The following is a 27420-nucleotide window of genomic DNA, read 5'->3' as shown; positions in this document are numbered from 1 at the left end:
ACTCACCGCCCGCCAAGAATCTTCCGGTAAATACAAATTCCGTTTCCCTCGTCAAACCCTCGTGCCCAGGCGGGGCTATTCTGGGTTCATATCTAATCTTATCAAAGATCTTATCACTCATGACGGGCCATGAATTTTTGGTGGGCACAGCGCAATGCAATGGAGGGGCACTGACAGACATCACTGAAGGGAATCCGGCGCGCATTTGATATCCCACCCTGGCCTCTGAACTCATCCTGGGAAACTACTGCTTTACAATACAGCCTTTATAAGGTGATATCAGTCAAGTCTCAACCATGAAGTTGGACACACGGGCTATGCGCCATCTGACGGCGGAGGACTGGAAGGTCCTCGCAGCTGTAAGTTGCCCCTCCTTCAAACCCCCAAGACCAGCATCATGTACCTTGCTGGCCTCAACGGACCACCCCCCTATGAACCCCATTATCCCATCCCTTCACAGTCACCTCAACTAACCACCACCATAGGTCGAACAAGGCTCCAAAAACCACGAACTCGTCCCCGTCCCCATCATCGAGCGCTTCTCCCGCCTCAAAGGCGGCTCCTCCCTCGTCTCCAAATGCATCTCCACCCTCGCCAAAACCTCCCTCATTGCCAAGATGAAAGAAGCCAAATACGACGGCTATCGCCTCACTTACGGCGGCCTAGACTACCTAGCCCTCCACACCCACTCCCAAAAAAAGCACATCTACTCCGTCGGCACCCGTGTAGGCGTCGGCAAAGAATCCGACATCATGCTCGTAGCCGACCACACCGGCGCCCAGCAAATCCTCAAAATCCACCGCCTCGGCCGCATCTCCTTCCGCACCGTAAAAACCAATAGAGACTACCTCAAAAAGAACGCCTCCGGCTCCTGGATGTACCTCTCCACCCTCGCCGCCCGCAAAGAATACGCCTTCCTCTCCGCCCTCCACTCCGCCGGCATCCCCGTGCCCACCCCCATCGCCCACTCCCGCCACACAATCGTCATGTCACTCGTCGACGCGCCCCCCCTCCGCCAAATCTCCTCCGTCCCCGACCCGGCAGCCCTCTACGCCTCGCTCATAGAACTCTACCTCCGCCTGGCTAAGCACGGCCTCATCCACGGCGACTACAACGAGTTCAACATCCTCATCCGGGAGGACGTCTCCACCAACCCGGAAACGGGAACCGAAGAAATCACGCTTGTCCCTGTCGTCATCGACTTTCCGCAGATGATCTCCATGGAGCATGTGAATGCGGAAATGTACTTTGACCGCGACATCAACTGCGTCAAGATCTTTTTCGAGCGCCGATTTCACTTCAAGCCCACCACTCCGGGCCCTTTTTACAAGGATGTCAAAAAGACGGTTGGAAGAGACGGGTTTGAGAGGTTAGACGCCACGCTGGAGGCGTCGGGTATCACAAAGAAGATGGCCAAGGACCTCGAGGCGGCTATCAGGCAGCACGAGGAGGAGAAGCTGCAGAATCCAGAGGCGTTCGAGCCATCAGATGACGAGGAAGATGATGATGACGAGGATGAGGACGAAGAAGACAAGGAGGGAGAAGAGGCGAACACAGCTGAGAAAGAGAAGGAAGGACAACCATCAATAGTCATCGGGTTTCAATCTCCGTCAAAATCAGGAGCTGAACAAGGGATGAAGAAACTGAGTATAAATAACAAGACGTAAGTAGGGTAATCCCCCAAAAATAAAAAATGAGGAAACCCCCAAGTTGATTTGCTACAACCTCCCAACACATAACCTTGTTCCCATCATTCAGCTATGACGGTACTGAGCTCTGTCTATAGCTATGGCCTTGACATGTATCACCCACTTCTTTTCTTGTCTGTATTACTTCCATTATCTTCTCATAGCACTGCGCATATCTCATTACTTCTACTCTCTGAACTCCCATGTTGGCTCCTGTTGTCCTCTATGCGCTGTCTTCATTCCTCAAAGCAGTTTCACCTCACGTTTCTTTGCACAAGTTGTCTGGATTGCGCCTGACAGGACATGTACACTTGTCGCAATCTAACAGGAATCAATCAAAGACATGATCACCGAAATCTGTCCTGCGAAAATGCTAAAATCGATCTCTTCCATTCGTCGATTACCAAGCTAACAAAAACTACACCGAATCTCCCAGAGAATATTGACACAGAAACAAAACAAACAATTCTTGCTGCCGTCCTCCACCCTCTCTGAAAACGAGTTGATAAACCATATGACTAACATGTTTTCGTCCACTAAATATAGCAGAGAGGTAATTATGTGTGCTGGGTCAGCCCAAACACTCGCCAAACAAACCTAAGGCCGCCGCACTCCAACCGAAATGACAATAAACTCGTAATCGATATTGTCTGGAACAGAATCTCTCGAGATATGAAAGCTGTTGTCAACGTTCCAGAAATTTACTTCAACATGGTGGTTGTCGTTGTCCAGGGATCAACTTGCATCCCTCTACGCCTTCTCGTTCTTGATGGTGGCGGTATCCTTCTTGATGGTGGGCGACGATTGGGTGCTGCCCTTCTTGACGGTGGGAGAGTCGACCACCGTCACGCCCTCGTCGGCTGATCCATCATCCGAAGACGCAGTCACTGAAGGGATGCTGTGCCTGCAAACAGCATGTGAGTCATCTTGAGCCAGAGTAACCACAAGACGTGGGGGCTGGACATACATCAAGTTGGTGCGACCAAGACCCTGAGACATGACTGGAGTCGTGTTCGTACTAGCAGTACCAATGCTAGTGCGGACAGGAACGCGAGGAGCGTAAGAACTACATGGAAGGTTAGTCAGGCAATCGTGTCGAGTGGTATGGGAAAAGCAACTCACATATCAGATCCCACGCCACCGCGGCGGGTCCAAGGGGCCTGCTGGTAGATGCTGGGGTGAATGCCAACATCTGCAGTACCATAAGCACCAATGTTGTACTCGTTCGTGCGGAATTGGCGACGCTCGGCGGTGATACGCTTGAGCTCCTTCTGGGCCGGCGTGTCGGCGTAGCGAACCTGCATCAACATGCCCTCGTCTCCAATGGAGGCACCATGGTACTGCTTGATAATCTGCTCGCACTCCTCGCGAGACTCGAACCTAGACGGAATTAGCAACTTGCTTGCCCAACCAGCCAGTGTGGAAGAACCTACCGAGCAAAACCAACGCCACGGCTGTTGCCCATGCTATCGCGAAGAATCTTGCTGGACACGACATGATAACCAGTGAAAATGGCGTTCAACTCCGACTCGTTGAGACGCTTGGGCAAGTTGGAGAGGTACAAATTGGTCGAACCTTCGTCGCCCTCGGCCTTCAGTCTCGCATTGAAGCTCTCCTGTGATCATGATTAGGACGAACCGAGGGCTGCGGAACAATAGTGAACTTACGCGAGCAAAGCCAACCTCATACCCAAGATGGTAGAACCCGCGAATGCATTTCTCCGAGTCGCGGACATCGGCGAACTTGGCAAATCCAAAACTGAGAAAACATGTTAGTCAAAAGTCCAACCAGGGGGAAGCTGAGGTGATAGGGAGCGTACCCTTTGCAAGCGCCAGTGGCAGTGTCAATAATGGCCTTGCTCTGCTCAACGGTTCCAAAACGAGAAGCATAGCGGTGCAGCAAATCGTCGTCTGTGGTGGGGTGCAAGCCGCGAATGTAGACATTGCGATTGCCGTGAATGCGGTTCTCGAGACATTGCTCGATCGACTTGATGTGCGTGGGCGGGGTAAAGACCGCCGGGACAGCCTCGGGAATTGCTGGATTCACCTTGAGCAACTCCAAAAGTTCCTCGTCAATGGGCTGCGAGGAGGCCTTGGGAGCGGTACCGGGCATCACAACCTGCTCCGGAGAAGGGGTCGTGTAGCTTGAACGAAAGACAGCAACACGGGAGCCAGCACCACGCTCCGAAGCGCTACCAAAGAAAGGAGTGGCCGGAGTCGACTCGGTGGTTGAGTATGAGCCGCGGCGGTTCTCCAAAGCGGGAACCTCGCTGCTGCTACGATCGGCATAAGAGGCAACGCGACCGGGGGTATAGGGCATAGCGTGGTACGGAACAGGCAAAGGAGCGTAATTCCCCTGAACAGGATACTGGCCAGAAACGCTGTAGCCATAGGCAGCCTCGGGGGCTAATCCGACATGAACAGGAACTGAGTAGCCCTGGTAAGCGACAGGTTGCTCCTGGGCGGTCATGTATCCATGCTGCTGGATCTGCGACATGTTGGAGGCTCCGTGGCCATTGCTGGGTGGAAGACTCATCGCACCGAACTGGCTCGCGAGGGAGTCCATGCCCTCGGAGCTGTGACCAAGGTGATGGACATGAGAGCCAGGTAAGCCCTGCTGGCTGTGCCCAACTTGGGCCCCCAAGTAAGCCGAGTATGTACCCTGACGGTTGCCGCCAGCCTCGGAGGACATGCCGTTGTTGGTGCGGTAATGAGACATGGTTGCGAAAATACAGTCTGAAAACTTGGTTAACGATGTGTTCCCCAGGCAGGATGTTAAGATGGCCTCCAGGGCTTGGACAAGGTCGATGGTGGTCGAGAGAAAATAGGAAAGTGGAAGATTGGACGAAGGAGTTCGTTGTCGCGTACCTTGAAATTCTGAGGGAAAGAATCAAGAGATCACTGCAACAAAACAAGAGTCAGTATGCGATGGGACAGAAAAGCTAAGTTGTCGCCAGGAAGAACTATAATGAGGGAGAGTCGCTGAAGTGAAAGAGAAAAGTCGCACACACCTCCAAAATGATCTTGTCTTGTACTGCTGATTCGACAGATGCTGCGAATACAAGAAACCGAGCCACTCAGTGATGGAGAATGTTAGAGGCCAAATTGTTGAATGCAAAGCGAGTGCTGGAGTAAGGAGATAGATCGAGCTATCGGCGATGAATGGAAGAGATTCGGGGTCTGACTGGTGTGTTGATGCTGTAACGAGAGATCAGGCAGAGTCCACAAGAGACCAAAACAGGGAGATGGGAATGGATGGTGAATGTTTTAAAAAGAGAGGAAGATGGATGACACCGACCAGGGTGAAGTAAAGTGAAGTAAGTGACCGCCACCGCCCTGGGGAATGGAACCGAGGAGGGAACCGAGGAGAGACCCGCAAGAAGTGAAATGTTGTGGCTAACCACATGCTACTCCTGCTGTTGAAACACAGCAGGCAGAGAGGCCTGGAGGAAGGCACGGGTCGTTGAGGGCAGGCAGGTGGTCGCAGACGAGCTCAAAAGGGTGGGTAAGGCGGAGAATGGATCGCGGAGACAACCACTGAGAAGCCCTTTTTCGCGCTTTCCTGGCAGAAATGATACCTTAAAATGGAAGATTGACTTACGGGCTAGATAGCAGTAGCTGGTGGAGGTGAGGTACGGATGCAAGATAATGTGATGGCTACTGCCTAGCGATGCTGTATCGGTGCCGAGGGAGCGGGGGATGGGGGAGATGAGAGTGCCGTCGGAATCGAAAGAGATGCTGATTTCCAAGTTGGCGGTCGAGATGAAAACTCTGAGGAGGAAAGAGCAAGGCTCAAGGCGCAGGATGGCTACGGACGAGGCTGGCGGGACAGGTGGATGATACTCTTGCACTTCACTTCCAGCTGGGAGCGATCCCGTCTCCAGGTGACTGGGTGGGCTGTTCTGTTTGGACGGGGAAGGAGCACCTTTAGGAAAGAACCTGCGGGAGCATGTGATGACGCAAACCCTTCTATCAGGCTCTTTACTTGCAAGAATGTGGGATGTCGAACGTGTAGTGTGTCGAATCTTGTTCCTGCTTATCTCGAACTCTCGTCCAAACGTGGCTCCCCAGTTCCACACGTCCACACCCTTAATCGAGAAGTCAACAACCTGGAAGTTGGTGTTGCAACAAGCCACTTGCCAACTGCTGTGATCGTCGTGGGTATGGCTTCCAGCTTGAATCTATCTCGTCCACAATATGAGTTGCCCGGTGGAATAAAACGGCCCCGAACGGCGACAACGGGACTGGTAGGGTTGTGGCTTGCCGAGCACGGGTCAAGTACCCAGACGAGGCAGCCCTTCCAAACTTTGGAGCTTCTTTTCGATCGGTGCCGATATCTCTCGCTGTTCCTGTCATCAGCGCTCCCTTTCCAAGATCTCTCAGTAAGAAGCTGACATGATGACGTACCAATTTCTTCTTGAATACTGATGCCGCTGATAGTTATGCCTCAACCTTGTGACTGGCTAAAATATGTTGTCGAAAGAAGATGTGTGCAACAGACAGTCCGTAGAATATTGACTGAAGATGAAGAACTGGATAAGGATACTGGAGGGCAACAATCCGAAGGGAAGAGACTTCAACTAGCAATAGATGGGGTTCGCATGTGAAGTTGGTGTGTGTGGTCTTTTCGTCCTCTACGAAGAAAGAAAGGAGGACTTCAACCGTCAGATCCAAGACTGAGATGCAGCAAATGTCGGGGTTTAAGAACGTTTTGGTCACCATCCTCTTTCAGCCATACGGAACAGAGCTCCGATGACAGGCCACATAGTCTGCGGACCACGACCTACAAGCAGCCTGCCGGGTGGGCAGCCACAGGTAGTAGAGGAGATCCATGGTGGGCATACATCTAGCATGTGAGTGTATATGCGGACATGAATGAGCAGGGTCTGAGAGAGGGGGGTGGGGGCGTGTAGATAACTCTATCCCGAAATCCAAGCCCTCCAGCAAGATCGCCGTTGACCGTTCTGGAAACACGCCTCTCTCTCTCCACTGTTATATGCATGTGTGTGCCTGTTGAACTCGCGTGGCGCGATGGTTTGAATTTCTTCCCACTCTGTCCATTTTTCCCGAAAACGTGATGGTTCGCTGTATGCAATATGCATTTTGGTCTGAGAGGTTGGAATTCAGAATAGACAGACGGCTGCTGAATGCACACCCACCCCTCAACCCCCTCATCTCAAGGTTACAAGAAAAAAGAAAAGACGATTGGCCGTTGCGTAAGGTAGGTTCATCAATGTTTCAATCACTTGCGAGAAAAATGTCTCTGGGGTCGAACCCCGGGCAGTGAAATTCCCCAGTGGCTTTCCACCGGTGCTCCCACACCATGACTTACCTAACCACCACTGGATGTCCACCACCCACCCCCATCGTCAAAACCTTCCAAACAGGTGGTGGGATATGGGCCTTCTTACTTTTCCTTTGCATCTTGCTTGCAGCATGTATGTGTTGTGCGCTGCAATGCCCCGTGGATTCCATCCTTCGTTTGCTTCTTTTTGTTGACATGCGTGTTTTGTTTTCTTGCATAGACAGGCAGCAAGACCGTGACCGTCCCGAGACAAGGCACCGCCCGACCGCTTGTATCTTGCTTTTTCTCCCTACCTTTCTCATACTGTGCGTTGGATTTTCTTTTTTTGGTGTCAACTCCTTGGAAAATCCCATTTGCTGCTTCGATTTCTGGCTCCAGTCGGCATCGGGATGAAATGAAGTTCGACTTTTATGTGCGAGTGCCAGCGGCTTGGCATCAGCGAGTAGAAAAAGGGGGCTAAAAGGGGCACCTAGTTCAACAAATAACCCAAATACTAGAGACGCTATTTAGCCCACGAAAGAAAATAAAAACAACAAGAAAATATCCCTTCATTTCTAAGCTCAGAACGGGATATTTGTGGCTGTTTGCACCAAGCTGACCGAAGACACACCTACAAAAGACGGAAAGATGCCAAGGAAGCAAAGGAAAGCCAGAGCTCCGAGACATGAAGCAACCATACACTTTAAACCTGCACGTCTCCTGCCGGACAGATTCCCTGGCCAATCTGGTCTGTAGATCGTCATTGCAGCCAGTCATTAAACTCACCCAAAGGTTGTGTAACCATGAGAAAGAGCGAAGACCAAGCCCCATCGTCGGGACCTTCCATCATACACTCAGTATACAACCACGCCACCGACCAGACAACACGATCAAGTTCACCCCCGACGCCATCATTACTCGTTACTACTCAAACCTGCTCTTCTCCGAAACCCTCACATGCCCAACAAGCAATGGGAAATATACAAAGGGATAACAATCAGGGATGCCCCCATTTCCAATGACGAGATCAGGGAATCTCATCTGGTAGGGGGAGGGGGGTTAGGGTGTTATCATTCACAACACCACCCATCCACATCGCACTGTAGAGACGGGAACCAAAGATGAGAACAATTTAATTGAGCATACATACCTTCATTACGACTCCGTGAAATCACATGCAGCCCATCATTGATACGGGATTGCGGCAACATGCTGAATAATCAGTGTCAGTTATGCGAGTTAAACTTTCATGTGTGTCTTTAGAGAATAATTATAACGAGTGTCTGAGGATTTGGTGGGTTGTGAAGGTCAAGTAGTTGTGTGATTGATGCATTGGGAGAGTGTGGTTGTACTTGATGATGGTGTGCTTAAAGCAAGATCCCAACGATACCTCTTCGGAGAAAAAAAATAACAATTAGGGAGTAATCTACCACCACGACGCCACAAACCCAACCACGTAACAAAGGTGCTGTGCAAAAATATATAGATATGGACAGATGATAAAAATCTTCCTTCTTCCCAAAAAGACAAAAACACCCAACCCAACCCAACCTCCACACACCCCAAAATGAATTTGTCCTTTGAAGCCTGATATATTATAGTGTGCTCCCCGCCCACCTGGTCCATTCTATATTCCATGCATGTAATGTGTGTGTGTGTCAATGTGGTGTGTGTGTGCGTGTGATGAAGAAAGTTTGCAATGGAAAATCGCTATACAAATTTGACAACCAGCCTTTTAGCGCCCTGCTAAATTGTGTTTGCCACCCTTTCTTTCCCAGCCCATTCCAGCCCCAGCCAGCCAGTCAAAAAAAATAGACCCCCTAAATCAATGAGATCAAAACAAAACACACCACCCGTCACCTCCCGTATTTGATTTGTGCTCATGACCAGACGTCCTCCTGTAACGTGTTGTCAGTGATTTCTCTTGGTAAACGGGATATAGAAGATTAAAACATACCTGGTACTGGTTGGAAGCCCTCATGTTCTTCACGATTTCCTCAGCCTTGGCCTCTGGGACACCCCTCTCCTCAGAAATGATCTGGCCCAGCACATTGTGTACCTCACGGGCCATGTTGGCGGCGTCACCGCAAACATAGAAGTAAGCCTTCTTCTCAAGGAGCTCGTTGATCTCCTTGGACCTTTCCTTCAGCCGGTGCTGGACATAGACCTTCTTGTTGCTCTCGCGAGAGAAGGCAGTAACAATCTCGAAGCTGTCTCCCATGACCTGCTTGGCCTCCTCCCACTCCTTGGAGTACAAGAAGTCCTCGGTGGACTTGCGGCAGCCAAAGAACAAGATGGTCTTACCAACGGTCTGACCGTTCTCAACCATCTTTCTGCGCTCACGGACGAAACCTCTGAAAGGAGCAACACCGGTACCAGGGCCAACCATAATGACAGGCTTGAGGGGATCCGAGGGCAGCTTGAAGTTGGAATGGCGGACGTGGACGGGGACGTGGATACCATCGTACTTGTTGCGGGGACCAGTGATCTCGTAAGTCAAACCATAGGGGCTGGGGTTGGGGTCGCCGTTCTGCTTCTGCTTAAGAGCCAAGAGGTAGTTGGTAGAGACACCGCGGAAAGGATCTTCACGACCGGGGAGCTTCTGCTCCTCGACGACGCAGGTGATGGAAATCTTCTTGGGTTGCTCAAGGGAAGAGGACGAGATGGAGTAGTAACGGGGTTGCAGCTTGGTGATGCCCTCAATGAAAGCGGAGAAGGGGACGTTGGACCACTTCTGACCCTTGCCAACAATTTCCAGAACGCGGCCGATGTTGAGATGATGAACGTTGATCTTGTCGTGGAAGTAATCCTTGTCACCACCGAGCTTGGTCATCTCAGCCTTGGAAGCCTCGTCGGGAGCGAAGGGGGCAAGAGTAGCGAGAAATTGACGAGAGACAGGAGCGCAGATTTCCATGTGGTAGCGAACAATGGCATCGAAGGTGGTGGGGGTCGGGAAGGGGACCTTGGCGGTGGGTTCCAGGGCCTTGACAGAAATAACATCCTTGCGCTTTTCAGTGAGACCCAAGACATTGAGGAACCGGTCAACCTCCTCGCCAGGGTTGGTGGGCCAAACAGCGAGATGGTCACCAGTCTGGTAGCTGAGATTAGAGGCGCTGATGTCGACTTCCATGTGAAGGCAGTTGCGGTCCTTGACGTTGAACAACTCGTAGGATTCGGCGATAGGGGCGATGTAGGGGTTGTGCGCGTTGAAGGGGCCCTTGGGGCTACCATCGAGGTGGGTCTTGTTGGGCTCACCAAGGTAGACCTCAGGAGACTCGGCAGTAAGAGTGTCACGTTCAACGATACCAAATACGGGCTCATAGACAGCCTCGCGCTCCTCAAGACCCATCTTCTCAGCGAGAGCCTTCCACATGGGGTCCTTCCAAGCCAAGAAATCCTCTTCCATGGTGCCAGCGCCATCGTCACCCTCGCCAGCCTGACCAATGCGGTGGGCACCCAGCTTCTGAAGGGCCTTGTCCACGTTGCGAACCATGATGTTGTAGTGCTCATAAGTGTTGTTGCCAAGACCGAAAGCGACGTAGTTCAGGTTGCCAAGAGCGGGTTCGTTGTCCAAAGTGAATTGTGGGGAGTCTCCGTTGATGAACTCGTAAAAGTCAACAGCGTTGTCGGTGGGCTCGCCCTCACCGTAGGTGGCAAGCACAAACATGACGACCTTGTCCTCAGGGATGGCATCGAGATTGTCGTAGTCGTAGTCCTCCAAGTCGGCAACCATGGTCTCGAGGCCATAACGGCTCTTGCCCTCCTTTGCGAGTCTCGAGGCGTAGTCCTCAGCGGTGCCAGTTTGCGATCCATAGAAAATAATGCAGTTCTTGCCAGACTCCTCCATCTTCTCGAGAATGTTTCTTGTCTTTCCAGCCTTGGCGCCATTGGCGGCCGCGAGAGAGCTGGCATAGGGGTCCTTGGCGACGCCCCAAAGCTTGCCCTTGGTGAAGTATGCCACCGTCCCCAAGAGGATGGCGGCTAGGACAATAATGTCCAGCGTATCGAGTTCAGCCATGGCGACGGTTCAGGGACTGCAGAACGGGGGCTCGATGACGGCGTAGGAGTGTTATCGGTGTGTTTCTGAGGCCGTCCCGGGAGCCGGAAACGGGGGAGAGCTCCTCAAGTTAAGGAGGAGCGGTGCCGCCGATGCGATCGGATCGGGGCAGGCGGATTGGAAACGGCAAACGTTAGCCGTCCAGTGGTCGCGGTGTCGGATCGGCGCGGGCGAGAGCGCCAATTCAAACGGAAGACAAACAAGCGCCGACCTCCAAGCGTGTGGCTGTCAGACGGCAGACAGGCACAAGTCTCAGGGGAGGGACAAGGCGGGGGGGTTAAGCGGCTGGTCGACGGGGAGGCTGCTCGAGTGAAGAGAATACAAATAAAGGAAGAAGAAGAAAAAAGGGGGCAGTCGCTTGAGGGAAGAGGCAGTCAACCAGAGAATCAAGTAGAATTTTATTCAGCGGTACGGGATTGCGGCGGTCTTACTTTATCGACAGATAACCACATGCTGGCCCCGGGACGCTAGCCTCAACCTTCCAGGGTCCCGGGGCCCGGGCTTTTTCCACACCCGTCGGGTGCCATCTGTCAACTCCACCATCTCCGACGAGATCCATATCCGCCCAGCCTGGCAGCCAAGCAACCGCACAGCCTACCTAGCGCTGGAACGCTTCATCAGACGGAGACGAGGCTTTGCGTGACGTGCCGTTTCATCGGAGCCGCAAGGCTATTCCTGTCAGTCCGCCAGAGTGCTTTAATATCTACCTCCAGCCTGGAACACAAGATGACTCGGGGAGCGGTTTTCCTCAACGTGCGACGGCCGCCGGACCAGCCCAGCAAACGGCGAGCTCGCCTGGCCTCCAGTTGTTGGCACAGTCAGCAATAAATTGCGCGAAAGGGTCCCCACTCGTTCCAAATCGAGTCAGACGTCGTTTCGACGTGGAGTGGTATTTTAACATACGCCGTACATTACGCGCCCCGCCGGCACCTTGCAAAATTGTACGCTGCGAGAGATCTACGATACCTACCTACCTACCGTACCCCATAATGTTGTTTGATATTTGGCCTGTTCTTCTGAAGATCTTGCATTCGCCATTGGACTCCGTTTGTTCATGAACGAACACAGGTATCTCGATTCTCTTCCAAGATACCTACACAGAAGCGACTGGGAGGAGGGAAAAGAATGAGGGCAAGTGGAAGGTGGGAGCCAGCAGTTGAGAGAACCCAACAACGAGGGCGGCTGCAACGAGAGCATCCCCCGCACCAACAAGAAAGCTGAAGAACTTTTACAGTGTAGGATTGATTTGGACAGCGAAGCCCGGGCCGTGGAGGTGGTCCTTGGCACCCCCACATGGAATCCGGTGCAGAACTGAGTCCGCGATCGCTGCATTCACTACATCGGTAGTATCAGCTTCAATATCTCTTGGTGATTCGGCAGCTGTTTCTGTCGCAGAATCACTGCCAAATCCCAAGTTTCTCTATCATGTTCCAAGGGTCCAGACCAGCCAGAGTCGTGTTTGTGGTGGGAGAATATGTAGGGACGGACACCTGGCACAAAGTTGACTAGAAGCCACGTCTGTCTGATCAGATTCCGCCATTTCTTGATGAATTCCCAGTGTCCCATCTCTAGCTTGTTGCTGACCACCACCCCTCTACTGTCGGACGGCATCGTGTCGTGTGCTGTCCCCGCGATGGCGTCCGCTACCGCAACCAACCTCGTGGTTAACCCCTCCCACTTCGGCTCGAATTTTGGCCCCGCGCAGAACCGCAAAAGGCGGGGACCCCACCACTTGGCTGGGACAAACAAGCTTACCCAGCGTGCGAGGGTTCGGGATCACCCCGGGAGGCTTCGGACGGCAATGATATCGGGAGTCGAAGTCGTTGGGAAGGTCGTCACATGGGATCAGGGGAAAGTGGAGGTTTGCGATTCAAGACCAAGGACATGGTCGACGCTAGGATTATGCACCATGTCCAACCCCAAAATCCCCCAACTTTGCTACACTCTATTTTCGGGGTAGCGCCGGCGCGACGGGGCTTCGCGGGGATATCGCTTCTTGTCGCTTCTTGAGTAGCCGAGAACACGATGACCTTCGGCAACACTGCCTTGGTATTGGTTCTGTGTTGTAATACCGAGTGCTCATCGATCATCGTCGCGAGCCCAGCTGCACACATCATCACTCTGACTGCTGCATATATTTAATGACATGACAGCTCAAAGGTACACAAGCGAGCCTTTGGAAGAGGTGGCCAGACGGGATCTGATATGTTCGGCAGACGAACTGGCGCTTGCTCGGCACGTTCCGAAATCGAAGATGTCTGTGCTGGTAGTGAGATGGCAGGTGAGCACAGGATGCGGATGGCTTGCTGCAGCTGCTGGTGTATCGTAATGACTTTGGAGACATCATGTATTAATATCTCACAGAGCTAAGGGGTTTGCAAGACATTCTGGTAAGTTCTGAGCCATCATACGAACAATTTGTCTGTATAACCTGCTGGAAAGTGCTGTGTGACGGAGCACACATAAACTAGCTCTCAACCTCGAGGCTAGGCAGCGCATGTTTTATAGTTGTCAAATGATACTAGATGCAAGAGCAAGGCAGGCCAATCTTTCATAGACTACTGCATGAGCACACACTTCAACTGTGCATGTGTGAGGTTGAGGTGCGAGTCCATGAGAGGTCAATGCTGTGAGGTGAAGTCGGATGACAGGCTGACAGCCCGGCCATCTGATATCTGATTGGCTCAGCCAGACGACAGCCCCGGTTTAGGGAGGAGCTCGGCCCATCTCTGATTGGCTGTCAAACAATTTAGCCCCTGAAGGTCCCTTGCGTTCTGGCAGCCCTGCATCAACACGGTGGACCTGGGCGGCCAGTGAATCGCCAGTCGCACTGTCGCGAGCAGCTCACGTTGTCAACCCACCTCGACTTCCATCCGACAGGTCTCCTTCCTGTCTGGACAGGACGCAATTGTCAAAAAGGCCACTCCTTCCGACCCCCTCGCTGCCGAACGAAGCAGCCGCATTGCCAGGAGTAGCAACGGATCATGCAAGAAGTGACGTCTGAAAAATGGGTGAGTTGAAGTTGCCCTTCCCCCACCATGATAAGCGGCGGCCATCTTGTGCGGGCAAGGCGCGGGCGGGTGGCTTTCGGCCTCCGGGCCTTCCTTGACCGACCTCCTGCCGCCGCCGTCTCCGCCCGGTTTCAAGGGCCACTCCACTTGGCCCTCCAGCCTGGCACATCATGTCGACTGCCGACTGCCTCATAGTGCCAGTCTTGCTGACTAGCCACCCACAGCTCCGTCTCAAACGACGTTGCCTGACCACGAGCCACTGAAGTTCTCGCCCCGCGCCGTCACCAGACTAGATGAGGAGGACGAAGACTGGCAGAGAACCTTACGGCCCGCCGTCCTTGAACCGAGGAGCGTTGCGCATTCCCGAGAATCGTCCCTCGACAAGTTTCAACGCACCCACCCACATGTGCCGCCGCCTCGGGGTGCCCTGGGAGGCGTTATTGAGCGAGTTGTTGATCCCAGAGCTGCCTCGTACGGCCATCACCGCCAGACCTCGATTGTTCATGGCATAGGAATCCATCACTCGAGGAACGGCAGCCTTGCCAGCTCTTCCTCGAGCCCTCTCAGCCCGCAGATGATTGCTGCCGCTGGCGCAGGTCTCACACCTGATAGGACGGATATGCATATTCAAGCCTTCTCACGGACGGAGGGTGATACCGGGCCAGGATCACGCCCTGTTACTGCTCTCTCCAATGCTACGACAGCGGTCCTGAACCCGGGGCCTGGTTATCCCGAAAGAACTTCATCGGCAACTGATATGTCAGGCGCCCCAGCACAAACCAGGGGAACTCTGGAGAGAATGCACAGTGGCAGTGGGCGGTCACGCCGTGATCATTCTCACCATCATTCGCATTCATCACGGGTTTCCAAGGATGAGCAAAAGACCGTGGGGGAATACGCGCTCCATGTGCTTTTCACCTCGTTCATTGCCCAGGCAGAAGAAAAGCTGAACGAGTGTATAACGGCCCCGTTCGAACCGGAGCCGAATGTCGAACATATCTGCGGGCCAGGGGCGGACCCTGCGTTTGACCAACTCATTGTAGCTCTTGGGCACATCTCCAAGCAGAAGCCAAAGCCATTGATCGATAGTATGATGCTATGGCGCAAGAGTAAGAGCGAAGCGGCCGGCGAAGCCCGAGGACAGCTACACCAGCATGCTCGTATCAATCCTGCACCCCATCCTGGACTATTACAACGACGCAACACGGAACCTGTACAGCCCATGTCCGCACAAGGTGGCCCGGAAGCTGGTGGGCAGATGGGTCTGGCAGCCAGGCAGGATTTCGTCGCACAGGCAGAGCGCCGGTCAACAGTTTCCATCTATGTGCTCTGCCGGGTTCTCCTTGAGGTCATGTCACAAAGCACGCTGGCCTCCATCACGCCGGAAATGGAGGAGAAGCTGGAATCGATCATTTTCGGCCAGTTGAAGATGTCAGAGACAGAGCAGCTGATGCTGTCGCCTCTGAAACTGGCCAACTGGAATTTGTTCGCTCAGCTCCTTGGTGTCATGAGCGACATCGACTTCAACAGCGTGACTGCCCGATTCGTCACCGACTTGGATCGCTCACTGCAAGAGTTGGCGGCTAGAAGCCCCCATGTCGAAAGCAGACTAGAGCTTGTTCTGGGCGGCATGAAGCATCTCCGCATCAAAACTTCACCGGCGGCAGCGTGGGATCAATCCTGCGACTTCATGGCATCTCTTGGCAAGCTGTTTGGCCGGTCCAAAGGTGGCAGGGTCAAATCGGCCTTCTGCCAGGTCCTCGAGATGCTCATGCTGCCCATTGCAGCTGAAGCAAACAACAGTGATATTGCCCACCCAAAGTGGGCCGAGGTTCTCTCCACCATCTGTCCTCGTCTGGCAGAAATCATGGCCAAGCCACGGCACTGGATCTACGCCTTTCCCCTGACTGCCACTATGCTCTGCGTCTCCCCCCCAGAGACTTTTGTCAGCCAATGGAACCAGCTGATCTACCCGTTGCCACCCAAACTCAAGGATCGAGAGACCAGGCCAATATGCATGCAGGTCGTTTCTAGACTCGTGTGGACATACCTCTACCGCACAACAGAGAGCAATAACGGGCCTACAAAAAGGTTGGATGATGTGATGAGGACGGTGCTTCCGAATCCCAAGAAGCCTTACAGTGCAATAGACACCGCCGTTGTTGAGCCTCTGATACAGATCATTAGATTTGTTGGATATAAACACCCAGAACACTGTTTCAAGACTATCATCTTCCCCTTGATCAGTGCTGATCTATTCGAGAAAAAGGACAGGGAACTCAGAATCGAACAACTGGATCCTGACCGGATGGTTGTGGGAATCCGGGCTTTTCTTACTGTTATGGCGGACTTGGAGAAGGGCGACAAGGGCAAACCGCCATTCCCGCAGGTATACGCTCATACTCATGCTCATGAAGTGATGACACCAACCTCGCCAGTACTGCAATCGCCCGTGGGCGCTCCAACAGTTCCCCCAGCGGCGTTGTCCGCTGGAGAGAAGCTCTCTAAGCCAGTCATGATTTCTTCTTTGACCCGAGAGGTCCGGGCGAACTACAACAAGTTCTGTGAAATTCTCAACAAAATCACTATCATCTGCGATAATACTTTTGGTGGCCAGGCAGCATTGGACGAGAAGTTTGAGAGGTTCAACAGCCCTGGTCCCAAAACACCCATTACCGAAACCTTCAACTTTAGTCGGCGAGATGACCATTCGAATCCTCAGGACCAGAAGCAGGCATTTTATGAACTACTTCACGTAGCCGTACAAGCCATACCTCGATGTCTGTCTCCAGACATACCCATACCTTTCAACACTCTCATCAATCTGCTCTGTACCGGAACGGCCCATGTCCAATCAAATATTGCCGAATCCTCGGCGCAGTCTCTGAAGGCTATCGCTCGACAGTCACATGCCCATCAGGTCACAATGGGCTTCGCACGGTTCATCTTCAATTTCGATGACCGCTATTCAACCATGTCAGATGGCGGCATGCTGGGACCTGGCCATATTGAGAAGACTTTGATGCTTTATATCGAACTTCTTCATATCTGGATTGAGGAAATCAAGCAAAAGACGAGGGAGGCCACGACTGAAAACGGTGAGCCCACTGGCGATAAGCGTGGGATCAAACTTGACTTGTCCAGCGTATGGGCAGAAGTCGATCAAGTCGAGGCACATGGCCTGTTCTTCCTATGCTCACAATCTCGACGTGTTCGATATCACGCGGTCAACGTGCTACGATTGATCAGGGAGTTTGACGGTGTCTTAAGAAAGCCAGGCGGTGGTGGGCAAGAGACACAGAGACTTATTGACATCCTCGAAAATGACTCCATGCAAGTCATGAACTTCAATGATGAACAGTTATCAGTAGCGGAACGCAGCCGCCAGCAGCGAGGGATGCAGACAAACAGCCAAGGAGCCTTGATCGAACTCTGCACCAGCGATATGTCCTATGACACAACCCTGTGGTTCAAGATCTTCCCCAACTTTATCCGAATCGCCTTTGACAAATGCCCCTTCACTATCACATTAACACGAGATCTGGTCTGCGAGCGGATTCTTCAGCTTTACAAGGTCATCACAGTACTCTCGGAGCCATCACGAGGGTTATATTACAACGACATCAATAGTGCCCGCCTCACAGCCAAGACGCCAACAAGCCAGCAAGAGGGTGTTGTTGAGCAGTGGAAGCTGTACCTTGTATTTGCGTGCACAACGTTGGCAGATCCGGGCAGTGGTCCCAATGGAGCGAGCAATGGGCAACATGGTCGGAAGGGGTCTACGGCTGCCGAAAAGATTGGTTCAGCCCGCACTCTCTTCAAATACCTAAATCCCTTGCTCTCCGTCTCGTCCGCCTCGATACGGGAAGCAGTAGTAATAGCGATGGGCTCTATCAACGTCCACATCTATCGCACTCTTCTCGAGGAACTTCAAGGCCATGTCGGGCGCTGCAATGATGACGCTAGGCAGCGGATTCATCAGCGTACCAACAGCAGTCCGCGACGGAACCGAAAGATGGATATATTACGGACTGAAATCACTCATGTCTACAAGTTGACATCACACTTCTTGAAGCAACAGGAAGTGTACCAGGATGAGTGGATTCTCAATAATCTGGTCGGATATGCCAAGGACCTCAAGATCTTTTTGATGGATGGCGAAGTTCAAATGGACTGGGAGTTCCAGAAACTCAGGCGTCATTATTGCGGGCTTATGGAGGAGCTTTTTGAGGGTATCAACCGAACCAATGATCCATCTAGATGGATGACATTTGAAGCTCGAAAGTCGGCATTTGCTCTGATGGAGGATTGGTGCGGTTTCTCGCCGAACCAGCCACAAATCCGACAAAGAGAAGACAACATGAGGAAGTCAGTGATTGATCAAAAGGCTGTGGGTGAACGTGGCACTGTCACAGCAGCTATGGAGATTGAAAAGAGGAACCTTAGAACGGCGGCACTCAGTGCCATGGCGTCCCTATGCGGCGGACCCATCAGCCTTACCACCGACGGTAGCTCTTCTCGGCAGTTCGATGTGAGGCGGATGCTGGCTTGGATTGAGGCCATCTTCAATTCTGGCAGCGATCGTATGAATGTCATCGGCAGGAGAGCTCTCAAGAACCTGATTGTCCACAACCAGGAGTTTGTATATCTCCTCGAACACTGCATCTCGCGATGCTACCTTGCTGAAGTGCCCAAGGTGCTGGAGAGTTACTTTACTGTCGTGACTGAGGTCATTCTGGAACACCCCAAGAACCCCTGCCCCTTTTGGAAGCTTCTGGGTCTTTGTCTGTTTATGCTGGGTAACGACCAAAGCAAAATCAGATCTAAGGCGGCACACCTCCTTCGAGCACTTGAAGAGCGCCAACCACAACCCAAGAGCTCCAAACTCCAAGACTTCGACATTAGTATATCGGATAAGACAAAGGCTGTCTACAAGCTCGCTCAGTTCGAGATATCCAAGAGGCTGGCCAAACGACACACCGAACTGGCGTTTCACATCTTCTCCGAGTTTACGTTCTACTTTAAGGAACAACAAGGATCAGCCCAAAGGAACATCGTGGCTGTCATCCTTCCTTGGGTACAATCAGTCGAACTCAAAGTCGACCCGAATGGCGGTCCGATTGCCCAATCATATGTACTGCTGGCCAACCTGCTCGAACTCACCATCAAGTCTAGTGCGGCTTTGCACAATGAAGTGCAGGCACTCTGGCAGGCGTTGGCTACGGGACCCCATCCTGGGAATGTGAGACTCATCCTCGATTTTATCATGTCGCTTTGTCTTGAGCGGAGGGAGCAGAACTTTGTCGAATATGCCAAGCAGATTGTGGTCTTTTTGGCGAGTACCAGTATCACCCCGGGCAACAAGGTGGTGGAATTCTTGTTGTCGCAGATCACGCCTAAGACGATGGTTCCGAATGAGAAGCGGGAAGCTTCTCCTCCGCCGCCGGATAATATTGAGAAGCTGCCTTACTATGCGGATTTGGCCGTAGTCCTTCCTGTTGGTACGAAACAGGCTGGCTTTTCGCTTGGACAACTGTCTTTGATCTTGTTGGTGGATCTCATGGTTGCGCCTGTGAGCCTTACCGCGGAGAATGTCCCTAATCTTTTGCAGGTGGTGACGGTGCTCTGGGATCACTACACGCCATTGGTGCAGGAGCAGGCTCGGGAGATGCTGGTGCATTTGATTCATGAGCTTGTCATCTCTCAGCTTGATGATGATGCCCCGGTGGAGAAAAGGAAGTCGATTGAGGATCTCATTGATGCTATTCGACGCCATGACCGGTCTGTGGTGTGGGGGTACGAGGACAGCAATGGCAAGGTCAACGAGCATGACAATAAAGTCCCTCCGAGTATGGAGTATTTGACCACCGAGGTTGTCAAGACTTTTGAGCTTACCTTCCCTGGCATCAAAGACCAATGGGGCCGGCTATCACTCACGTGGGCAACCTCGTGTCCTGTCAGACATCTTGCCTGTCGGTCTTTTCAGATTTTCAGGTGTATTCTCACTTCGTTGGATCAGCATATGCTTGGGGACATGCTCGCTCGCTTGTCGAACACTATTGCGGACGAGGATATGGAGATTCAGTCGTTTTCGATGGAGATACTCACTACCTTTAAGACCCTGATCGTCAAGCTTGATGCAGAGAAGCTGTTGGCTCTTCCACAACTCTTCTGGACGACATGTGCCTGTCTAGAGTCAATCAATGAGTGCGAGTTTCTGGAAGCAGTGGAGATACTGAATGAGTTCTTGGACAAACTGGACTTTGGGTCTGCCAATGTGCGAAGGCTTCTCTATGATGGACAGCCTTCCAAGTGGGATGGGCCGTTTGAGGGTTTGCAGCCACTTCTTTACAAGGGATTGCGGTCGTCGACGTGTCTGGACTCGACATTGCGGACGCTGGAAAGACTTGTGCAGTTGCCGAGCGATGCCCTGATTGGAGACGATACTCGTCTGTTCTTTACCATCATTGCCAACTTGCCAAGGCTTCTGAATGTTATTGATCAGAAGATATTGGAGGAAGAGGTGGTTCAGACGGCGAACTCGCTGATGAGTGTTGCGTACGAGCGAGAGTTGAGGAGTATTGCGCTGGTTCTTGACAAGTACCTGGCGAACATGTACTCATCTGGGGAAGACTTTGTCTCGCAGATGCTGGCAGCTCTTCAAGACTACTTTCTGCCAGCACTTGACTTTCATATGATTGCCATGCTGATGGGCTTCCTGACCAACGCGACTGCCTGGGTCAAGATCAAGACGATGAGGATTCTCAGGGTAATCATCCCCGAAGTCGACATGAGGAAGCCGGAAATCGCGAGCCATGGCTCAGATATGATTTCACCCTTGCTACGACTGTTGCAAACAGAGTACTGCATGGAAGCCCTCGAGGTTCTTGATAACATCATGACCATGTCCGGTTCCACCATGGACAAGCAGCACCTCCGCATGAGCATGACCCGACCCACCTCCAAGGCCGTCCGAAAAGAATACGAGCGCACTCAAAGTCTCTTTGGCATCCCAGAAACTTCCGGTTGGGCGATTCCCATGCCAGCCAAAAAGACTGACTCTACCCGCGCCAACATCCACGCCGCATTCTACATGTGCCAGTCGATCGAAGGCATAGCCGCCGAGCCAACCCCAACGCCCGAGGTTGAATTCCACAACGATGAATTCCCCTATGGCTATTTCCCCACCTCGGACAGGGCGGACACCATGATGTCAGACGACATAAGGGATAACCCCCCCATGGGCGACCTCGTCTCCAAACTTGACAGCCTAGACGACTTCTTCGACGACCTCTCCACCAGTCCACCGTCCGATGGCCGTTCCTCCAGGACAGTGACAGAATTCTCCCCTGACGCCTTCGAATCCGACGCTCAACTCTACGACGAGCAAATCCTCCCTATTCTGCACCAGGCTTCCTCAAACACAAGTAGCATGTCCTTCCAAAATGGCTTTGCCGATCGCCCCTCTTTTGTCTTGCCAACAAACGGTCTAGTAGCAGCCAACACGATGACGCCGGGGGCGTTCTCGGTAACTATGACCGGCACTGGAGGCGGCCCAGGTCCCGCAAACATCACTCCGCCAAGCGCTATCCTCCGTCCTGGTCTTCACGCTCGTTCGGTAACTTCCCCTTCGGCACCGTATCACCATCAGCTGGATTTTGCCTCGGATGACGAGCATGATACACCCCAGCAGCAGGATTTTGTGGAGGATGTCTTTTCTGATGGGGATGATGAACGCCCAACTACGGATGGAGGGAATGGGAATAGTAGTCCGTTTTTCTTGGAGAGCATGATTAGGAAGGGGGGCTTGAGAGGAAGGTTGAGGGGGGTGGGGACTGGAGGGACAAGGGAGAGGTTGCCTAGTGTGCAGGGGGTGTCACCAAGATCTCAACAGCAGTCACGAGCGCCGTCTGCAATGGGGGGAGAGGGATTTGAGGGGGCGAGAGAGCAGGGGATGGTGTTGCAGCAGAGGTTGCAGATGGGTGGCTTTGGGGGGCAGGGGTTTGGGAATAGGGAGTTGTTGTAGGCAGGAAAGGGTTTAGGACGAGAAGCCTGAGCTTGTTGCAATCAAGGCCGGCGAGGGTTTAGTTTTCGACTTCTGCCGTCATCATTGGGGGAAGGGGGAAGCGAAGGGGAGGACTGTATGATGATGGTGTTTGTGTAATGAACATGGGGGTGATCTGGGGACAGAGATGAGGAAACATATAGGGATGAAGGAGATGGGTAAAGGGATGAGGCACGATGATTTATATATGTAATGTAGCTGTTTATATCAATATTGAGTAACCTGACATACAAATGGCACTGAAGTTGCCGACGCACTTGTGGGAACACCAATTATGTTGGTTCGCTGCTTGGCACTTGGTGTCAACTGGCGCCAAGCTGCCGTGCCATATCTCTCTCTCACCTTCCAGGATGGTCCGTTTTCACTCATCGAATTTGGCCTTTCAAAATACCACTCGCCATGAGCAAACACTGAACAAAAAAAAAACGATCATGTCGGCCTCAGACTCATTACCGGTTTACGATGGGCCAAAATGCCGCATTTGTTGCGATTTAATGCCCAACAGACAGATTCCCCTGCCCAACGGCAAATGGGTCGATGTCCAGAAACAGGGGAAAATGACGCTTTCACTGGCTGTCTGGTTAAGTGATGTTTACGAATCGGCCAAGACGTGCGTCAATTGTAAGGTCATGATTGAAGCATTGGAATGTTTTGAAGGAAAGGAGCCAAGGTTGGAGGATGGGATGTTTACTGTTGATGGCCGGGTTGGGACGTCGCTCAAGCTCGAGTACAATCTCGCTGATGACGAATATTTGAGGTTTATTGAAGTATTCTCTGATACTGGTGAGAAGATTCCTTGGATGGTGCGTAAGGTGGTGGGAGGTTGACATTGTGAGATAATAGAATCGGAGAGTTGTCTGGGTAGGGCGACGTTGATAGAGGTTGATATTGACCCGAGGAAGGCGGCGGAGATTGCGAAAAGACGATTGAGGGAGTGTATTGATTCTCATGATGAGTGTAGGGTAGGGAGGAGGGGATTCATTCCTACGAGAGTTGTGGATGTTGGTACTGGGGATGGTCTGCCACGGTTAGTTGAGACCACGGAGGATATGAAAGACACTGACTACGTTGCTTTGAGTTATTGTTGGGGGTTGGCCCAGTCCCTTACAACGACCAAAGCGATATTGCCAAAGAGGCTTGAGGGTATTCCGTGGGAAGATATACCCAAGACCCTGCACGAGGCGATCGAATTTGTACAACACCTGGGCCTATCGTATATATGGATTGATGCCCTCTGCATCATCCAGGATGATGGTTTAGATTGGGAGAAGGAGGCAGCTCAGATGAAAAACGTCTACGAGAACGCCTTGTTCACGCTCTCTGCCACGTCTGCCCCCGATGTTGCTACCGGTTGCTTCCTATCCCGAAATAATCCCGTGCACGAACTGCACTCGGCGAAGCCGCAGCATACCTACTACGCTCGTCGTCCCTGTTTTGACACCCACAGCAAGCTTTTCTCCTACTCCGTCGACACCGAGATTGAAATGGACAACTACCCCGCTATGAAACGGGGTTGGATCTATCAAGAGCGTCTTCTCTCGCAACGAATCCTCTATTGCGCCTATGATGAGTTGATCTGGGAGTGCCGGAATACGATCACATGCGAGTGTAACCCGACAAGCCTTCATCGTCACCACGGAGGCAACGCCATCGTTAGCTACAAGCGTCAAATGGGACACCTCTCCGATCCTACACAGTTCAACAAAACAAACTCCTCTTGTTTCCCTATCATCGATCTGTGGCTCAGCCTCGTGCAGAGCTATTCCCAGAGAGTCTTCACAAAATATACCGACCGCCTCATTGCTCTTTCTGGTATCGCTCAGAAATTCCAGCCTCTCAGCATAGGGAATTACTACGCGGGCATCTGGTCTTCGGAAATCCACCACCAACTAGCCTGGACTCGCGATGCCAACCCCAAGGCATTACGCGTCAAGGAAGCGGCCCGAATCCCTGGTTCTCCTTCCTGGTCCTGGTGTTCCATCAACCAACCCTGCGTATTCGACGACGTCATGAACCCTCCCCGCATCAGCACCCGTCTCACAGCCCTAAACTACAAAGCCGAGCTCTCCAGCCCCGACCCTACCGGCCCAGTCTCATATGCCCGGCTGACCCTCTCCGGCCCCTGCATCGAAGCAAAAATCGTCCTCGGCCCTCCCGTAGAAGAGAACCCCAGCAGCCCCCTCAAAGCATACATCTCCCTCTGCAACAAACAATATCTCATAACGCCCGACATCCCCCAATGGCACAACACCCCTCAGTCAGCCGACTCCTTAGCTGCCTCGGACGAAGTCTCCTGCCTAGAAATCTACATCACCAAAAAGGGGTTCAAGGACAACGTAAACGTCAAACCTGACTCTCCATGGGACGACCCAGAGCACCCGGATCAATACTACAATTACCGATTCCCATGGCTGGTTCTCAAATGGTCACCCCCGCATGATGCGTACCGCCGTGTGGGGATCGTCAACTTTGCAAATCGACCTTCGTTTGACCAGGAGGAGCAGGCGCCTGGGGAGATGATGAGGCATGCGGTGATGAGGGTCGTGGATATTGTTTAAGGAACGTAATAGCAGCACAGGTATGTCAAGATGACGACTTTTTCCTAATCCCTAGTTTCTGCTTTTGGCGTAACTGAAGTAGTGTAGAACTCGGGATCCCGTCCGCTCTCCCCTAGATAAGATCTGCCTTGAATGCTTATCTGTCGGGACACCCACCAAACCGCACAATTTCCAACCACAGCACCACTATTCCCCTGTCTTACAGCCAAAAAAAGATATCTCCAAGCTCGGAATGGTTTCTTTAATAAAACAAAATCCACCAAAAACATATAATATCGAGGATTTTCTAGTAGTTACCTACTTAAGTACTAGCTCGGCTATTATATTATTATTATTTAAAGTTTTGGAAACCTAAAAAGTAAAGAAGATACCTATAAATGCATTTTGTAAATCTTTCTACTAAGAAATAAAATAGCATATTTTTTTATAACGGTATAATATTAACGTTCTAAACATTATTATAGTAGCTGTGACGAACCCTGTACAGAACCTCTAAAAGGGATACGGGTTGAAGGTAACTTCTGACAATTAGTTCGGTGCAGCTAAACAGTGCACAATAAAATGTCTCAATGTAAACACAAGATATCGTAAATACAAGCGTGAATTACATACTGCAGAACTGTCTATCTACATTAGCCAGTTCCTCTATATAAATAAACCTTGGGACTCTAAAGTACTTATCTTGCTATAGCCCCAATCACTCTTAAGTTATTATATCCTGCAAAGTACTTGTCGTACTATACCTTCGATTACTCCAAGTATTTTATATCCTGTGAAGTACTCGTGGGTTTTAATGCTATCGTACTTTTAGCTAGCCCCAATTAATTATTTTCTAACTTTCTTAATAATTAATTAGGGACGTCCTACGCTTTATATATTACGCGACTTACTATTAAGTTAATTATAATATAATACCCCTTTTTTTGAAGTCGACGCTCCGGTAATTTTATTTTTAAAATAATTACCGATTTTTACTTTTCTTTTAATATTTTTATAATAGGTTTTTCCTTTTTTATCCTATCGCTATATTTATTAAATATAAAGAAAATAATATATATAAGTACCGACCGTTATTATAATTAAATATATTTCTTTAAAAAATGCGGCTTTATTATATTAAAATATATTTATTATAAAAAAACCTAGTTTTTAATATATAATTTTCTTTTAATATAAGCGATATTTTTAATATATTAATTTAAATCGCTTCTATAATAATATTTGTAATATAAATTATAAATCTTCTCTTAAATTATTTTATTGTTTTTATTAATTGTTAAAATATAGCTTTTGTTTGTGGATTTTATAGTGTATTTAAGCCCTATATATTACAGGGCCTTAGAGGTAATACGATAGCTTAAATCAGCAGTGTTTAGGGACTGCGGTTACTGGAGCGAAAGCTCGGCCTCCGAAAGCAATCCGAAGTCCCGGAAGGCCGAGCGCTAAGGCCGGTGCCCTGCAGTGGTTAAATAGTAGCGGCAACGTAGCTTATAACGTAGCCCTAACTTTATATTTGGTTAGCGTATTTAGCGGGCGTTTAGGCCCGGGAACGGAGCTACCCTTAGGGAGTAAGTAAGAGGCTAATAGCCTATAAGATCTCTGCCTTATACCCTATTTACTGTAGTATTTTTTAGTTTATAAGGTTTAATTAATATACTAGTTTACTATACTCATTAGTGCCTTACAAGCCTATATTATAGTGATTCTCTTCTATATATTATAGGGCGCCGCCCCTATAATCCTCCTTCCTTCAGTGCTACGGCAACTGTCGAATGCTGCAGTTAAAGTCTTTATTTTTAGTATACTGCGCCGATAGCTATTTAAGCCTATATTTACAGGCCTTAATAGCACTTATTTTAATAATAACTTACTTTATAGTAAAGGGTATAAGTTTAGTATTAGTGGAAGGTCCTTCGGCGCTTAGACTAGTCGGGACACTTCTTATTTAAACGTTTTTAGGTCCGGCTATAGTAGTAAAAAAACGACTTTAATTTATCCGTAATAAAGTTAAAGTAAATATATAATATATAACGAACCTCTATCTAAAACCTCTAAAAGGGATACTAGTTAAAGGCACTTCTAAATAATCTTAGTTTAGTATAGCTAAATAATATATAATAATAGCTTATCTTAATTATAATAGTTTAAATACTAACGATTGTAACTTATATTGCAAACTACGGAACTGTCTATCTACACTAGCTAGTTTTTCCGTATATGTAGACTAATGGACCGTAAAGTGCTTATCGTGCTATAGCCCCGATCACTCCTAGCACATTGCATCCTATAGAGTGCTCGTGGGTCTTAGCACTATAGCACTTCCTGGCTAGCCTTAATTGGCTGTTTCCTGACTTCCCTAATGATTGGCTGGGGACGTCTTGCACCCCACATACTGCGCGACCTGCCGTTGGGTTAACTGTGACAGGTCTGCTTCGGGCATTTTATTTTAGACAAGACATCGACTTTTATTTCTTTATATTTTTGTGCCTTGCACGCGTGCAGGCAATTCTGGCCCTCTAATCAGGCCGATTAGGTGCTTATTATGTGGTCTGCGAGCCTATAGAGTCTTTTCTTTGTCCTACGTAGAGTGCGGCCTGCGAGCGAGCTACTGTCACGCAGGTGTATTTATTTAAAGACCTTGTTGAGGGTATATTTGTAGTGTTGTAGTTAGTTTGTGTGTTTTCTTACTATTTTAATAATATTAAACTTCGACTCTTTATATAATATATGCTTTACCTTTTCTTTGAAGTTATTATAA

General features: G+C 50.7%; 5 protein-coding genes across 5 annotated transcripts; 3 read left to right on the top strand and 2 right to left on the bottom strand.

The window, feature by feature from the left end:
• Nucleotides 1-49: 49 nt before the first annotated feature.
• Nucleotides 50-1709, top strand: rio2 (Serine/threonine-protein kinase rio2). Its single transcript, XM_062914156.1, has 2 exons — nucleotides 50-359; nucleotides 486-1709. Exons 1-2 carry the CDS (start codon nucleotides 297-299, stop codon nucleotides 1665-1667), a joined length of 1245 nt encoding a protein of 414 aa, XP_062762762.1. The 5' UTR covers nucleotides 50-296; the 3' UTR covers nucleotides 1668-1709.
• A 400-nt stretch (nucleotides 1710-2109) lies between these two features.
• QC763_603170 (uncharacterized protein) lies at nucleotides 2110-7012 on the bottom strand. The gene is made up of 10 exons (XM_062914157.1): nucleotides 6095-7012; nucleotides 5289-6030; nucleotides 4699-4885; nucleotides 4556-4588; nucleotides 3508-4423; nucleotides 3356-3446; nucleotides 3122-3303; nucleotides 2811-3068; nucleotides 2656-2754; nucleotides 2110-2592 (listed from the first exon to the last, which is right to left on the bottom strand). Exons 5-10 carry the CDS (start codon nucleotides 4404-4406, stop codon nucleotides 2439-2441), a joined length of 1683 nt encoding a protein of 560 aa, XP_062762761.1. The 5' UTR covers nucleotides 4407-4423; nucleotides 4556-4588; nucleotides 4699-4885; nucleotides 5289-6030; nucleotides 6095-7012; the 3' UTR covers nucleotides 2110-2438.
• A 1411-nt stretch (nucleotides 7013-8423) lies between these two features.
• On the bottom strand, nucleotides 8424-13609 carry QC763_603180 (uncharacterized protein). Its single transcript, XM_062914158.1, has 2 exons — nucleotides 8929-13609; nucleotides 8424-8869 (listed from the first exon to the last, which is right to left on the bottom strand). Exons 1-2 carry the CDS (start codon nucleotides 10987-10989, stop codon nucleotides 8852-8854), a joined length of 2079 nt encoding a protein of 692 aa, XP_062762760.1. The 5' UTR covers nucleotides 10990-13609; the 3' UTR covers nucleotides 8424-8851.
• Nucleotides 13610-13631: 22 nt separating this feature from the next.
• TAO3 (Cell morphogenesis protein PAG1) lies at nucleotides 13632-22367 on the top strand. The gene is made up of 2 exons (XM_062914159.1): nucleotides 13632-14039; nucleotides 14263-22367. The coding sequence occupies exons 1-2, from the start codon at nucleotides 14013-14015 to the stop codon at nucleotides 22063-22065; spliced, it is 7830 nt and encodes a 2609-aa protein (XP_062762759.1). The 5' UTR covers nucleotides 13632-14012; the 3' UTR covers nucleotides 22066-22367.
• Nucleotides 22368-22478: 111 nt separating this feature from the next.
• QC763_603200 (uncharacterized protein) lies at nucleotides 22479-24834 on the top strand. The gene is made up of 2 exons (XM_062914160.1): nucleotides 22479-22887; nucleotides 22948-24834. The coding sequence occupies exons 1-2, from the start codon at nucleotides 22536-22538 to the stop codon at nucleotides 24660-24662; spliced, it is 2067 nt and encodes a 688-aa protein (XP_062762758.1). The 5' UTR covers nucleotides 22479-22535; the 3' UTR covers nucleotides 24663-24834.
• The last annotated feature ends 2586 nt before the right edge of the window (nucleotides 24835-27420 follow it).

The sequence above is a fragment of the Podospora pseudopauciseta genome, chromosome 6 (assembly GCF_035222475.1).
Source record: "Podospora pseudopauciseta strain CBS 411.78 chromosome 6, whole genome shotgun sequence".
Classification (NCBI taxonomy): Eukaryota; Fungi; Ascomycota; class Sordariomycetes; order Sordariales; family Podosporaceae; genus Podospora; species Podospora pseudopauciseta.
The sequence above is the reverse complement of the archived record's forward strand: the minus strand, read 5'-3'. Positions and strand labels throughout refer to the sequence as shown.